This window comes from Rhinoraja longicauda, chromosome 34 (assembly GCF_053455715.1).
Source record: "Rhinoraja longicauda isolate Sanriku21f chromosome 34, sRhiLon1.1, whole genome shotgun sequence".
In the NCBI taxonomy this organism is placed as follows: domain Eukaryota; kingdom Metazoa; phylum Chordata; class Chondrichthyes; order Rajiformes; family Arhynchobatidae; genus Rhinoraja; species Rhinoraja longicauda.
The window spans coordinates 19,895,726-19,911,413 of record NC_135986.1 but is presented as its reverse complement, the minus strand read 5'-3'; the positions used below and the strand labels follow the sequence as shown (position 1 = coordinate 19,911,413).

The 15,688-nt window shown below is 57.3% G+C and overlaps 1 protein-coding gene across 1 annotated transcript in view; it reads right to left on the bottom strand.

The window, feature by feature from the left end:
* Positions 1–1,213: 1,213 nt before the first annotated feature.
* The window catches only part of ganabb (glucosidase II alpha subunit b), a 52,403-nt gene continuing 37,928 nt past the window's right edge, over positions 1,214–15,688 (bottom strand). Inside the window, exons 12-21 of the mRNA XM_078428015.1 lie at positions 15,144–15,379; positions 12,821–12,947; positions 11,486–11,565; positions 9,842–9,985; positions 7,651–7,747; positions 5,467–5,568; positions 4,611–4,854; positions 3,340–3,403; positions 2,771–2,847; positions 1,214–1,291 (exon numbers count right to left, since the gene is read on the bottom strand). Of these exons, the coding sequence (XP_078284141.1) occupies positions 2,830–2,847; positions 3,340–3,403; positions 4,611–4,854; positions 5,467–5,568; positions 7,651–7,747; positions 9,842–9,985; positions 11,486–11,565; positions 12,821–12,947; positions 15,144–15,379 (1,112 nt within the window). The 3' untranslated portion in view covers positions 1,214–1,291; positions 2,771–2,829. The remainder of the gene's footprint in view (positions 1,292–2,770; positions 2,848–3,339; positions 3,404–4,610; positions 4,855–5,466; positions 5,569–7,650; positions 7,748–9,841; positions 9,986–11,485; positions 11,566–12,820; positions 12,948–15,143; positions 15,380–15,688) is intronic.

Below are 15,688 nucleotides of genomic sequence, written 5' to 3'. Positions count from 1 at the left end.
GCCCTTCACAGAGTGAGACAGCGCAGAAACAGGCCCTTCACAGAGTGAGACAGCGCAGAAACAGGCCTTTCACAGAGTTACAGAGTGATACAGTGTGGAAACAGGCCCTTCACAGAGTGATACAGTGTGGAAACAGGCCCTTCACAGAGTTACAGAGTGATACAGTGTGGAAACAGGCCCTTCACAGAGTGATACAGTGTGGAAACAGGCCCTTCACAGAGTGATACAGTGTGGAAACAGGGCCTTCACAGAGTCACAGAGTGATACAGTGTGGAAACAGGCCCTTCACAGAGTGATACAGTGTGGAAACAGGGCCTTTGGCCCAACTTGCCCACACCGGCCAACATGTCCCAGCTACACTAGTCCCACCTGCCTGCGTTTGGTCCATATCCCTCCAAACCTGCCTATCCATGTACCTGGTTGTTTAACTGTTTCTTCATCGTTGGGATAATCCCTGCCTCAACTACCTCCTCTGGCATCCACTTTGTGTGAAAAAGTTACCCCTCAGATTCCTATTAAATCTTTCCCCCTTCACCCTGAACCCGTGTCCTCTGGTCCTCGATTCCCCTACTCTGGGCAAGAGACTCTGTGCATCTACCCGATCTATTCATAGAGTCATAGAGTCCTACAGCACAGAAAGAGGCCCTTCGGCCCATCGTGTCCGTGCCGCCCGTTACCAAACAGTCTAATTTTAATCCCATTTTCCCGCATTTGGACCGTAGCCCTGAATGTTGTAGCATTTCAAGTGCCCATCCAAATGCCTCTTAAACGTTGTGAGTGTTCCCGCCTCCACCACCACCCCAGGTAGTGAGTTCCAGACTCCAACGACCCTCTGGGTGAAAAAGTTCTTTCTCACATCCCCCCGAAACCTCCCTCCCTTACCCTGTATCTATGTCCCCTCGTTGTTGAACCTTCCACCAGTGGAAGAAGTTCCCCGCCATCTACCTTATCCATGCCCCTCATGATCTTGTCCACCTCGATCATGTCCCCTCTCAGCCTTCTCTGCTCCAGGGAAAACAACCCAGTCTGCCCAGTCTCTCCTCATATTCCTCTCATGATTTTGTACACCCCTATAAGATCACCCCTCATCCTCCACACTCTCACTGACCCAAACCACCCTGGCCACACTCTCACTGACCCACACTCTCACTGACCCACACCACCCTGCAGACGTTGGTGTAAACGGGGCAGGAGGCTGTGGGCAGAGGTTGCTTACCGAGCCCAGGGTAACAGGGACGTACAGGTTCTGCTGGCCGCTGTGCCTCTGGTGGCTGTGTACGTCGTACCACAACTGGTGAACACAGACAAGGAGACGTTAACACCCGCTCACAGTGGGAGAGGAGAGGGGAGAGTGGGGGGGGGGAGGAGAGGGTGGGGGGGAGAGGGGAGGGGAGGGTGGGGGGGGGGAGAGGAGAGGGTGGGGGGGAGAGGTGAGGGGGAGGGTGGGGGGAGGGGGGAGGAGAGGGTGGGGGGAGAGGGGAGGGGAGGGTGGGGGGGGGAGAGGAGAGGGTGGGGGGGGAGAGGAGAGGGTGGGGGGGGAGAGGAGAGGGTGGGGAGGAGAGTAGAGGGGAGGGTGGGGGGGAGAGGAGAGGGTGGGGAGGAGAGTAGAGGGGAGGGTGGGGGGGAGAGGAGAGGGTGGGGAGGAGAGTAGAGGAGAGGGTGGGGGGGGAGAGGAGAGGGTGGGGAGGAGAGTAGAGGGGAGGGTGGGGGGGGAGAGGAGAGGGTGGGGAGGAGAGTAGAGGAGAGGGTGGGGGGGGAGAGGAGAGGGTGGGGAGGAGAGTAGAGGAGAGGGTGGGGGGGAGAGGAGAGGGGAGGGTGGGGGGAGAGGAGAGGAGGGTGGGGGGGAGAGGAGAGGGGAGGGTAGGGGGGAGAGGAGAGGGAGGGTGGGGGGAGAGGAGAGGGGAGGGTGAGGGGGGGGAGAGGAGAGGGGAGGGTGGGGGGAGAGGAGAGGGTGGGGGGAGAGGAGAGGGAGGGTGAGGGGGGGGGAGAGGAGAGGGAGGGTGGGGGGGAGAGGAGAGGAGAGTAGAGGGTGGGGGGGAGAGGAGAGGGTGGGAGGAGAGGAGAGGGTGGGAGGAGAGGGGAGGGTGGGGGGGAGAGGAGGGGAGGGTGGGGGGGAGAGGACAATAGACAATAGGTGGAGGAGTAGGCCATTCAGCCCTTCGAGCCAGCACCGCCATTCAATGCGATCATGGCTGATCACTCTCAATCAGTACCCGTTCCTGCCTTCTCCCCATACCCCCTCACTCCGCTATCCTTAAGAGCTCTATCCAGCTCTCTCTTGAAAGCATCCAACGAACTGGCCTCCACTGCCTTCTGAGGCAGAGAATTCCACACCTTTCACCACCCTCTGACTGAAAAAGTTTTTCCTCATCTCCGTTCTAAATGGCCTACCCCTTATTCTTAAACTGTGGCCCTTGTTCTGGACTCCCCAACATTGGGAACATGTTATCTGCCTCTAATGTGTCCAATCCCCTAATTATCTTATATGTTTCAATAAGATCCCCCTCATCCTTCTAAATTCCAGTGTATACAAGCCCAATCGCTCCAGCCTTTCAACATACGACAGTCCCGCCATTCCGGGAATTAACCTAGTGAACCTACGCTGCACGCCCTCCATAGCAAGAGGGTGGGGGGGAGAGGAGAGGGCTGGGAGGCGAGGGGAGGGTGGAGAGGAGAGGGGAGGGTGGGGGAGAAGAGGGGAGAGGAAAGGGGGAGGGTGGGTGGGAGAGGATGGGGAAGGAGGGGGAGAGGTTTGGTGTCAGAGCCTCACCTGGCTGATCCCCGGCAGGTAAACCTGCACACCGTGGGCGTTCTGATCCAACACCGGCCTCACCAGCAGCGCCGAGCCTAGGACCGGACGGCACGTTAACCCCGGCCCATCACTGCCCCGTGGCCTGAGCACCCACCCAACCACACACCCACGCACCCCCACACACACACACACACACCCACCCACCCACAGCCACCCACACACCCACCCACCCAACCACACACACCCACCACACGCTCACCCACACGCTCACCCACCCCCACACTCACCCACCCACCCACACACACACACACCACGCACACCCACCCACGCACACCCACCCCACACTCACCCACCCACCCACACACACCCACCCACACACACCCACCCACACACACACACCCACGCACACACACCCCCCCCACACTCATCCACCCACTCACACACACCCACCCACCCAGTCACAGAGGGGGGGCGGGGGAGAGTGGAGTGAGGTGAGGGGGTGAGGAGAGGGGGGAGGGGAGAGAGGAGAGGGGGGAGAGGAGAGGGGGAGAGGAGAGGGGGAGGAGAGGGGGGTGGAGCCCACTCACCGAGCATGTACTGTCATCCAGATTGAATGTGTCCATATCTTGAGGGAACTCCACCCACATGGGCCTGGAGGGGGGGGGGGGGGGGGGGGAAACAGATTGATGGTCGCACATTAGTGAAATCAATAGCAGCTTCCAAGGCCGGCACGGTGGTAGTGCAGCGGGTAGAGCTGCTGCCTCACAGCGCCGGAGACTCAGGTTCCATCCCGACTACGGGCGCCGTCTGTACAGAGTTTGTACGTTCTCCACGTGACCTGCGTGGGTTTTCTCGGGTGCTCCGGTTTCCTCCCACACTCCAAAGACGTGAGGGGTTTGTAGGTTAATTGGCTTGGTGTGTGTGTACAAATTGTCCCTAGTGTGTGTGGGATAGTGTTAATGTGCGGGGATCGCTGGGCGGCGCGGACACGGTGGGCCGAAGGGCCTGTTTCCACGCTGTATCTCTAAACTTGTTCTACAGATGCGTTGCAGAATCAGAATCAGCACGTTATCGCGATGCATCGCGGCCCGGTTTGGGAACGGTTCCATCCGAGACCGCCAGAAATCGCAGAGAGTTGTGGACCCAGCCCAGACCATCACACACACAAACCAACCTCCCTTCCACCGCCTCCATCTACACCTCACGCTGCCTCGGCAAGGCCAGCAGCATAATCAAGGACCAGTCTCACCCCCGGCCACTCCCTCTTCTCCCCTCTCCCATCGGGCAAGAGGTACAGATCACACAGCACCGAAATACACCCCTCACCCGATAAAACAGTGGGACAACTTGGAACTTGGAACGGGCGATGGAAGGTTAGTGTGGACTTGCTGGGCTAAAGGGTGTCTCAATGCTGTCTCCCTATCTCTGTGTGTCTCTGTGTGTCTCTGTGTGTCTCTGTATATCTCTGTGTGTCTCTCTGTCTCTCTCTGTCTCTCTCCCTCTCTCTGTCTCTCCCTCTCCCTGTCTCTCTCTCTGTCTCTCTCTCTCTCTGTGTCTGTGTGAATACATCGGCGTTGTTTTGTTGCGGGCACGTGTGGGCGTTGGTGAATTACAGCCACACAGCGAGGAAAGGCAGGAGCTTCTCACATGGACTCTGGCGGCGCTCGTAGACTGGAGTGAGGTGGGGCGTTGCGTGGTTCCCGTGTGTTTGTGCGTGCGGCCCCGTGTGTTTGTGCGTGCGGCCCCGTGTGTTTGTGCGTGCGGCCCCGTGTGTTTGGGGACTGCGGCGAGGCGTTGCGTTGCGTGCGGCCCCCGCGGGCATTCACGGGGCCTGGTGTTACCGGCGGCGGCTCCCTACCTCATGACGGGTGCGCCGGTGCGGTAGGCCTGGTAGAAGGCCGTGTACCAGAACGGCAGCAGGGCGTAACGCTGCCGGATGGCAGCCCGGATCAACTGCTTGTTGTCGTCCCCGAAGAGCCAGGGCTCGCGGCGCGGCGTGTCGAGGTGGGCGTGCGCACGGAAGAAGGGCTGGTACGCACCCGCCTGGTACCAGCGCACCAGCAGCTCAGCACTAGGGTGCTTGAAGAAGCCCCCAACGTCCGCTGTGGAGACAACGTGGCAACGTTGGCATGGGAACGGGCAACGCCTCACCCCTCCCCACAGGTATGCCCACACACTCTCCACGCCCACACCCTAACCCCACATCCCCTCGTAGCAACGCCTCACCCCTCCCCACGGGCACGCCCACACACACCCCCACTCACCCCACACCCCCTCACCACACTGACACTCCCTGCCCACCCACACCCCCTCCCCACTCTCCCCCTCCACACCCACTCACCCCACCCCACCCCCTTGTAGCAATGCCCCAACCACATCCTTCCCCCACAACCTCCTCCCACTACCCTCACCCCCTCCTCTCCCTCACCCACAGCCCCTGCCTCACCCCCTCCCCTCCCTCACCCACAGCCCCTGCCTCACCTCCTCCTCTCCCTCACCCACAGCCCCTGCCTCACCCCCTCCTCTCCCTCACCCCCTCCCTCACCCCCTCCTCTCCCTCATCCACAGCCCCTGCCTCACCCCCTCCTCTCCCTCATCCACAGCCCCTGCCTCACCCCCTCCTCTCCCTCATCCACAGCCCCTGCCTCACCCCCTCCTCTCCCTCTCCCTCACCCCCTCCCCTCCCCCCCCCCCTCCCCTCGTGGTGAACCAACCTCCACAGAAGGAGATGCCGGTCAGCCCCATGGACAGGCACATGGGCAGCGATATCTTCAGGTGGTCCCACTCAGCAGAGTTGTCCCCTGTCCACACCGCACCTGTGGGAGAGAGAGAGAGGTCAGACGTACCCACACACACACGCTCACACACACACCGCACCTGTAGGAGAGAGTGATCAGACCCACACACACACGCACCCACACACACACATGCACACACACACGCACACCTGTGGGAGAGAGAGAGGGAGAGAGAGGTCAGACGCACGCACACACGCACCCACACACACACATGCACACACACACCGCACCTGTAGGGGAGAGAGAGGGGGAGAGAGAGGTCAGACGCACGCACACACACACCGCACCTGTGGGAGAGAGGTCAGACGCACGCTCACACGTGTGCACACACACCCCGCACCTGTGGGAGGGAGAGGTCAGACGCACACACACACACGCGCACCCACACACACACGCGCACCCACACACACACGCGCACCCACACACACACGCGCACCCACACACACACGCGCACCCACACACACACGCGCACCCACACACACACACGCGCACCCACACACACACGCGCACCCACACACACACGCGCACCCACACACACACACGCGCACCCACACACACACGCGCACCCACACACACACGCGCACCCACACACAGCACCTGTGGGAGAGAGGTCAGACGCACGCACACACACACCACACCTGTGGTAGAGAGAGAGGTCAGACGCAGGTACACACACACACACACACACCACACCTGTGGGAAAGAGAGAGGTCAGACGCAGGTACACACACACAATCCGCACCTGTGGGAGAGAGAGGTCAGACGCAGGTACACACACACACACCACACCTGTGGTAGAGAGAGAGGTCAGACGCAGGTACACACACTCACACACACCGCACCTGTGAGAGAGATCAGACGCACGTACACACACAGCGCCTGTGGGAGAGATCAGGACACACGCATGCACGCTCACGCCGCACGCAGGCACACGCACGCTCACACACGCATGTACACACAAGGGCACGTACACACAACGACCGGACGGGAGCAGGGAGGAGGAGGAGGAATGACCAGGGCGGCACAGGTGTTTCGGCATGGAGACGGGGCCCTTCAGCCCCAATAGGATGGAGCCCGGGTCCCTGGTGCTAGAAGGCAGCAACTCTACCGCTGTGCCACCCCTCGACTCTAAACCAACAGGCCCTTCATCTGTCCCTTCATAGGAAGGAACTGCAGAAAGACTGGGCTTGTATTGACTGGAGTTTAGAAGGATGAGAGGGGATCTTATAGAAACGGATAAAATTATAAAAGGACTGGACAAGCTAGAAACATGTTCCCAATGTTGGGGGAGTCCAGAACCAGGGGCCACAGTCTAAGAATAAAGGGGAGGCCATTTAAAACTGTGGTGAGAAAAACCTTTTTCGCCCAGAGAGTTGTGAATCTGTGGAATTAATTCTCTGCCACAGAGGGCAGTGGAGGCCAAATCACTGGATGGATTTAAAAGAGAGTTAGATAGAGCTCTAGGGGCTAGTGGAATCAAGGGGTATGGGGAAAAGGTAGGCACGGCTTACTGATTGTGGATGATCAGCCATGATCACAAAGAATGGCGGTGCTGGCTCGAAGGGCCGAATGGCCTCCTACTGCACCTATTTTCTGTGTTTCGAGTTTTTTTTAAAGATTTTTTTTTTTAGATTTAGAGATACAAGGCAGAAACAGGCCCTTCGGCCCACCGGGCCCGTGCCGCCCAGCGATCCCCACACACTAACACTATCCTACACCCACTAGGGACAATTTTTACATTTGTCCAGCCAATTAACCTGCACGTCTTTGGAGTGTGGGAGGAAACCGAAGATCTCGGAGAAAACCCACGCAGGTCACGGGGAGAACGTACAAACTCCGTACAGACGGCGCCCGTAGTCGGGATGGAACCCGGGTCTCCGGCGCTGCATTCGCTGTAAGGCGGCAACTCTAACCGCCGCGCCATCGTGCTGGTTTACACCAAAGATAAGACACAAATTGCTGGAGCCACTCAGCGGGACAGGCAGCATCTCTGGAGGGGAGGAGTGGGTGACGTATCGGGTCGAGACCCTTCCTCACCGGTGTGTCTGGGGGTGTCAGTCACCGGCAGGCGGCGCGGAGACCGGTGATGCCGATACTCACCGTAACGCTGTGATCCAGCGAAGAACCCCCTGGTGAGGACAAACGGCCTCTCGGTGCCTCCAGAGCGTTGGATCTGGCCCTCCGCTGTCGCCATTTGCTGCAGAACACGAGGAACAAGGAATCATTTGAGCAATAGACAGACACAAAATGCCGGAGTAACTCAGCGGGACAGGCAGCATCTGTGGAGAACACGGATAGGTGACGTTTAACAGAGTGCTGGAGTAACTCAGCGGGTCAGGCAGCATCTGTGGAGAACACGGATAGGTGACGTTTAACAGAGTGCTGGAGTAACTCAGCGGGACAGGCAGCATCTCTGGAGAACACGGATAGGTGACGTATAAGATTATTAAGGGGTTGAACACGTTAGAGGCAGGAAACATGTTCCCAATGTTGGGGGAGTCCAGAACCAGAGGCCACACACAGTTTAAGAATAAGGGGTCGGCCATTTAGAACGGAGATGAGGAAAAACCTTTTCAGTCAGAGAGTTGTGAATCTGTGGAATTCTCTGCCTCAGAAGGCAGTGGAGGCCAATTCTCTGAATGCATTCAAGAGAGAGCTGGATAGAGCTCTTAAGGATAGCGGAGTCAGGGGGTATGGGGAGAAGGCAGGAACGGGGTACTGATTGAGAATGATCAGCCATGATCACATTGAATGGCGGTGCTGGCTCGAAGGGCCGAATGGCCTCCTCCTGCACCTATTATCTATTGTCTATTGTCTATTGTGACGTTTCACAGAGTGCTGGAGTAACTCAGCGGGTCAGGCAGCGTCTCTGGAGAGAAGGGATGGGTGACGTTTCGGGTCGAGTCCCTTCTTCAGACATTTAAGCAAGTTGCCGCAAGTGGAGCCGTGTTTTAACTGTCCCTTGTGACAATAAACAATGAGGCGTAGATTCTTTAGTCAGAGGGTGGTGAATCTGTTGAAATCTTTACCTAAAGAAATTCCTCCGCATCTCTTTCCTAAAGAACGTCCTTTAGTTAATTCTGAGGCTGTAGACTTGATGGGCCGAATGGCCTAATTCTTCCCCTATCACTTACAACCTAATGATCTTATGCCCTCTGGTCCTAGACTCTCCCACTAGTGGAAACATCCTCTCCACGTCCACTCTATCCAGGCCGCTCACTATTCGGTAAAGTCTCAACGAGGTCCTTCTAAACTCCAGCGAGTACAGGCCCAGTGCCGACAAACGCTCATCGTGCGTTAACCCACTCATTCCTGGGATCATTCTCGTAAACCTCCTCTGGACCCTCTCCAGAGCCAGCACATCCTTCCTCAGATACGGGGCCCAGAACTGTTCACAATGCTCCAATGCTCCCGCTCAACAACCAAAAGTCTGTAGCCTCCTTTTGCTCTGGTATTTTATTTCATTCACATGTTTAAACGATACTGTTTTATTCTTAATGTGTTATGCTTTATTCTTTAATTGTTTACCGTGTGTTCGTGTTGTTACTTGCGAGCGGAGCACCAAAGCCCATTCCTTGTATGTGCACATACTTGGCCAATAAACGTATTCAATGCAATTCAACTGTGGTCTGACCCGCGCCTAATGGAGCCTCGACAATAGACAATAGGTGCAGGAGGAGGCCATTCGGTCCTTCGAGCCAGCCCCGCCATTCAATGTGATCATGGCTGATCATTCTCAATCAGTACCCCGTCCCTGCCTTCTCCCCATACCCCCTGACTCCGCTATCCTTAAGAGCTCTATCCAGCTCTCTCTTGAATGTATTCAGAGAATTGGCCTCCACTGCCTTCTGAGGCAGAGAATTCCACAGATTCACAACTCTCTGACTGAAAATGTTTTTCCTCATCTCCGTTCTAAATGGCTGACCCCTTATTCTTAAACTGTGTGGCCCCTGGTTCTGGACTCCCCCAACATTGGGAACATGTTTCCTGCCTCTAACGTGTCCAACCCCCTAATAATCTTATACGTTTCGATAAGATCTCCTCTCATCCTTCTAAATTCCAGTGTGTACAAGCCTAGTCGCTCCAGTCTTTCAACATATGACAGTCCCGCCATTCCTGGAATTAACCTGGTAAACCTACGCTGCACGCCCTCAATAGCAAGAATATTGCATCGGTGCAGGTCTGCCGCTGTGCCACCAGGCGCTGATTATAAAGCTGGTTGGACAAGGTGAAGGCAGAGGGGAGAGGGCGGGCGGGCGGCTGTGTGAGGTGCAGTAAGACAGAGACTCACCACATAGAAGGCGTAGAGGTTGTGTACATCCCTGTGCTCCCAGTCGCCCATGTGCACCGTGTCTTTATGCATCGTCACCTCAGGCCCGTTGAAGACGGACGGCTCGTTCATGTCGTTCCAGGTGAACAGGTTGTCCATCGAGCCCTGGGCAGGAGGAACCAGGACAGGTGAGAGGGGTGCGCTTCACAAAGCCCCGCGGTATAACACACAGTCAGGCGACAGCTCAGCGTCAAACACCATCCATCACCCCCTCCAAACCCCTCACCAAGCTAAGGGATGGACACAGAGTGCTGGAGTAACTCAGCGGGTCAGGCAGCATCTGTGGAGAACATGGATAGCTGACGATTCACAGAGTGCTGGAGTAACTCAGTGGGAGGAGCCAGCGCTGCCGTCGCAGCTGCGGCTTGCCTGCAGTCCGTCTGTCTTTTGTGTTTTTTGTTGTTTTTGTATGAATTGTAGTTTTAATATGGTGTAGTGTTTGTATGTTATGTTTGGGGGGGGGGGGTGGGAGGGAACGCGAACTGTAAAATTCTCTCTCCCGAACGGAGACGCGACCTTTGTTTCTGTGTCGTGTCTCCGTTCCCGCTGCGGCCTACCATCAGCCATTCACCTGGGACCACCTGGGGCTCTGGTTCGCAGAGCCCGCGGCCCGGACTCACCACCTGCGGCGCTGGCTGCCTGCGGATGCTACGGGAGCGGCTGCGATTCGTCTCCGGAGGCTCCGGCGCGGGCCGCGTGGACGTCGGAAGCCCGCAGGCCCCTGGATGGGGGCCGACATCGGGAGCTCCGGCAGCGGCAGAGGCAGCGTGTTCGCCCGCCCCGAATCGCGGGGCTTGGGTCGGCCCGCCACGGACCTTTCACCATCCGGCGCGGCCTGAAATAGGCCGTTGACCTTTCACCGCCCAGCGGCGGCTTCAATATCGGGAGCCCCGACCGCCCCGACGTGGCAAATCCAACAGCCTGACCGCGGGAGAAGACGGCAGGGAAGAGAAAAATACATTTTTGGCCTTCCATCACAGTGAGGAGGGACTGGAGGAGACTCACTGTGATGGATGTTTCTTTTTGTTTGGTGTTAGTTGTGATTGTATGTGTTATTGCATTTTTATTGATTATTCTTATTGGTCTTATTGTTTAACTGCGGGTAATGTTTCATTTCACTACACATTTATGTGTATGTAACAAATAAACGACTATTGACTATTGACTATTGATTGACAGGCAGCATCTGTGGAGAACACGGATAGATGATGTTTCACAGAGTGCTGGAGTAACTCAGCGGGTCAGGCAGCGTCTGTGGAGAAAAGGAATAGATGGTTTCGGGTCGAGATGCCTTTGGTTAGACCACCTTCGGTCTGAAGAAGAGTCTCCGCCTATCCATGTTCTCCACAGGTGCTGCCTGACCCGCTGAGTTACTCCAGCACTCTGTGAAACGTTACCTATCCGTGTTCTCCACAGATGTTGCCTGACCCGCTGAGTTACTCCAGCACTCTGTGAAACGTCACCGATCCGTGTTCTCCACAGATGCTGCCTGACCCGCTGAGTCTCCCCCACCCATTGACGGTGACCCGGTAAAGTGCCGGTTCACGGCAACACCCGCCCCTTGCCATACAAGCGTACCCCGGACCCCGTGAATGGCAGACTGACCTCGTACTGATCGTAAGCAAACATGCTGGCCCACCATGACCGCGTCTCGGGGTTGGTGAAGTCGGGGTACCCGGCAGAGCCTAGGACAAGCAGACAGACGATCAGCGCTCAGAAAATCAAACTAGTAACGGGTAGAGCTGCTGCCTCACAGCGCCAGAGACCCGGGTTCCATCCCGACCCGACTACGGGTTTCAGCTTAGTTTTAGAGATACATCGTGGAAGCAGGCCCTTCGGCCCACCGAGTCCGCGCCGACCAGCAATCCCCGCACTTACACTATCCCACACACACACATTAGGGATAATTTTGCCCGCGGTGCTGGCTCGAAGGGCCGAATGGCCTACTCCTGCACCTATTGTCTATTTACCAAGCCAATTCACCTACAAACCCGCACGTCTTTGGAGTGTGGGAGGAAACTGAAGATCTCGGAGAAAACCCACGCAGGTCACGGGGAGAACGTACAAACTCCGTACAGACAGCGCCCATAGTCGGGATAGAACGTGGATCTCCGGCATTGGACGCGCTGTAAGGCGGCAACTCTACCGCCGCGCCACCGTACCGCCCATCCAGGTGCTGTCTGCACGGAGTTTGTACGCTCACCCAGTGACCACGTGGGTTTTCTCCGGGTGCTCCGGTTTCCTCCCACACTCCAAAGACGTGCGGGTTTGAAAGTAAATTGCCCCTAGTGTGTGTAGGATAGTGTTAGTGTGCGGGGATCGCTGGTCGGCGCGGACTCGGTGGGCCGAAGGGCCTGTTTCCACGCTGTATCTCTAAACTAAAACAAAACAATGTTCGCTCTCCCCAGACCGTAACTAATCACCTCAGGTAAAGACACAAAACGCTGGAGTAACTCAGCCCGTCAGGCTTCAGTCTGAAGAAGGGTCTCGACCCGAAATGTCACCCGTTCCTTCTCTCCAGAGATGCTGCCTGACCCGCTGAGTTACTCCAGCATTTTGTGTCTACCTTCGATTCTAACCAGCATCTGCAGTTTTTTTCCTGCTGATCACCTCAGGCGCTCCGGTTTCTTCCCACTCTCCAAAGACGTGCGGGTTTGTAGGTTGGTTGGTTGGCCTGGGGAAATTTGTACATTGTCACTACTCTGTGCAGATGAGTGCGAGTGTACGGGGCGGTTGGTGGTCGGTGCGGACTGGACTCGGTGGGCTGAAGGGCCTGGCTCTGTGCTGTCTCTCTATAGCTGGTGAGGGGCGGCCTGTCACTACTCTGTGCAGATGTGTGCTAGTGTACGGGGCGGTCGGCACGGACTGGACTCAGTGGGCTGAAGGGCCTGGCTCCATGCTGTCTCTCTATAGCTGGTGAGGGGCGGCCTTCTCCATTACCTGGCCAGCACCAGCCCTCGTAATCACTGCCGTCCTTGGTCTTCACGTAGAGGTCCTTGGCCTGCACGGCGTTGTGAATCTTGTAGCCGCTGTCGATCTTGATGTGCGGGTCGACGATGCTGACCATCTGTGGGGGGGGGGGGGGGGGGAAAGGAGGCAGACGATCAGCGCGCGAGCATTAGCCAAGCTCGGAGAACTTTCCCCGGGACCGGGAGCAGCTTCTCCCGACCCCACGACGCCGCTCGCCGGCGGCTCCGCCCTGAGCCGTCACCGACCGACGGAGACCGGCTAGACCAGGGTCACCCTTTAAGAATAAGGGGGGTCGGCAAGTTAGGACTGAGACGAGGAAAGACCTTTCCACCTAGAGAGTTGTGAATCTGTGGAATTCTCTGCCACAGGAGGCCTGTTTCCACACTGTAAACACCCTCCGGCACGGTGGGGCAGCGGTAGAGTTGCCGCCTTACAGCGAATGCAGCGCCGGAGACCCGGGTTCGATCCTGACTACGGGCGCCGTCTGTACGGAGTTTGTACGTTCTCCCCGTGACCTGCGTGGGTTTTCTCCGAGATCTTCGGTTTCCTCCCACACTCCAAAGATGTGCAGGTTTGTAGGTTAATTGGCTGGGTAAATGTAAAAATTGTCCCCAGTGGGTGTAGGATTGTGTTCGTGTGCGGGGATCGCTGGGCGGCGCGGACTTGGTGGGCCGAAGGGCCTGTTTCTGCACTGTATCTCTAAATCTAAATCTAAAATCTAAAATTACAATCTCCAACTAACTCTGAACTACATAGCCTTGGGGGACAGTTTTTGTCTTAGCACCATTAATATTTTTTTAACACGTACTGTGGGCAGTTTGCATGCTGTGTGATTCTGTGAGTATCTCCTTTCTAAATGGTACGACCTTTTATTCGGAAGGGTGGGACGTCTTTGATTATGTTGGCTGAGTTTCCAAGGCAGCGTGAAGTCGATGGTGGGGAGTGTGGTGTGTGTGTGATGGACTGGGCTACATCTACAATGGTGGGGAGTGTGGTGGAATGGACCACATCTACAATGGTGGGGAATGTGGCGTGTGTGATAGACTGGGCCTCATCCACAACTCTGTGATTCCTTGCAGTTGTGGGCAGAGCTGCCGCCTAACCGAGCTGTGATGCATGGCGGCCGACAGTATGGTTTCCACCGTGCATCTGTAATCATGTATTATTTATTAGGGAGGCACGGTGGCACAGCGGGTAGAGCTGCTGCCTCACAGCGCCAGAGACCCAGGTTCGATCCGGACTACGGGCGCTGTCTGTGCGGAGTTTGCACGTTCTCCCCGTGACCTGCGTGGGTTTTCTACGGGTGCTCCGGTTTCCTCCCACACTCCAAAGGCGTGCAGGTTTGTGGGTTAATTGTCTTCGATAAGAATTGTTAATTGTCCCTGGTATGTAGGATAGTGCTAGCGTGGGGGGATCGCTGGTCGGCATGGACTCGGTGGGCCGAAGGGCCTGTTTCTGTGCTGTATCTCCAAACTAAACTAGTTTACAGGCCCGGACAATGTTGGCCCGGACAGTGTAGGCCCGGACAGTGTAGGCCCGGACAGTGTAGGCCCGGACAGTGTAGGCCCGGACAGTGTAGGCCCGGACAGTGTAGGCCCGGACAGTGTAGGCCCGGACAGTGTAGGCCCGGACAGTGTAGGCCCGGACAGTGTAGGCCCGGACAGTGTAGGCCCGGACAGTGTAGGCCCGGACAGTGTAGGCCCGGACAGTGTAGGCCCGGACAGTGTAGGCCCGGACAGTGTAGGCCCGGACAGTGTAGGCCCGGACAGTGTAGGCCCGGACAGTGTAGGCCCGGACAGTGTAGGCCCGGACAGTGTAGGCCCGGACAGTGTAGGCCCGGACAGTGTAGGCCCGGACAGTGTAGGCCCGGGCAGTGTAGGCCCGGGCAGTGTAGGCCCGGACAGTGTAGGCCCGGACAGTGTAGGCCCGGACAGTGTAGGCCCGGACAGTGTAGGCCCGGACAGTGTAGGCCCGGACAGTGTAGGCCCGGACAGTGTAGGCCCGGACAGTGTAGGCCCGGACAGTGTAGGCCCGGACAGTGTAGGCCCGGACAGTGTAGGCCCGGACAGTGTAGGCCCGGACAGTGTAGGCCCGGACAGTGTAGGCCCGGACAGTGTAGGCCCGGACAGTGTAGGCCCGGACAGTGTAGGCCCGGACAGTGTAGGCCCGGAGGCCCGGGCGCTGATTATGCGATGTAGCCCGACTGTGTGCTTGACGTTTGGGAGATTTGCAATTCCCCCAACCCCCCTCCCTCTCATCCTCCAGCCCACCACCTTGCGCTTTTCCCCGGTACCTTGCGCTTCTTCGAGGCCAGGTTCTGCAGCATGTCCCTGGGGCTGGGGAACTTGTTGGGATCCCAGGTGAAGTATCTCTTGCCGTCGGTGTGCTCGATGTCCAGCCAGATGACGTCGTAGGGGATGTCGTGCTGGTCGAAGCCGGCATCCACCGCCTGCACGTCACTCTCGTCGTTGTAGTTCCAACGGCACTGGTGGTAGGCGATGGCGAAGAGCGGCGGCAGGGCCTGTGTGCCTGGGGGCAGCCACACACGGTCACGGTTAACACTGACGCCCGGGCCCAGGTACAGTGGAATGCTTCGTCTTACATACAGAGCACACTGTACACAAGATGGACACACAATGCTGGAGTAACTCAGCGGGACAGGCAGCATCCCTGGAGAGAAGGAATGGGCGACGTTTCGGGTCGAGACCCTTCTTCATACCCATTCCTTCTCTCCAGGGATGCTGCCTGTCCCGTTGAGTTACTCCAGCATTTTGTGTCTACCTTCTATTGCATCCGCTGCTCCAGGTGTCAACTTCTCTACATCGGCGAGACCAAGCG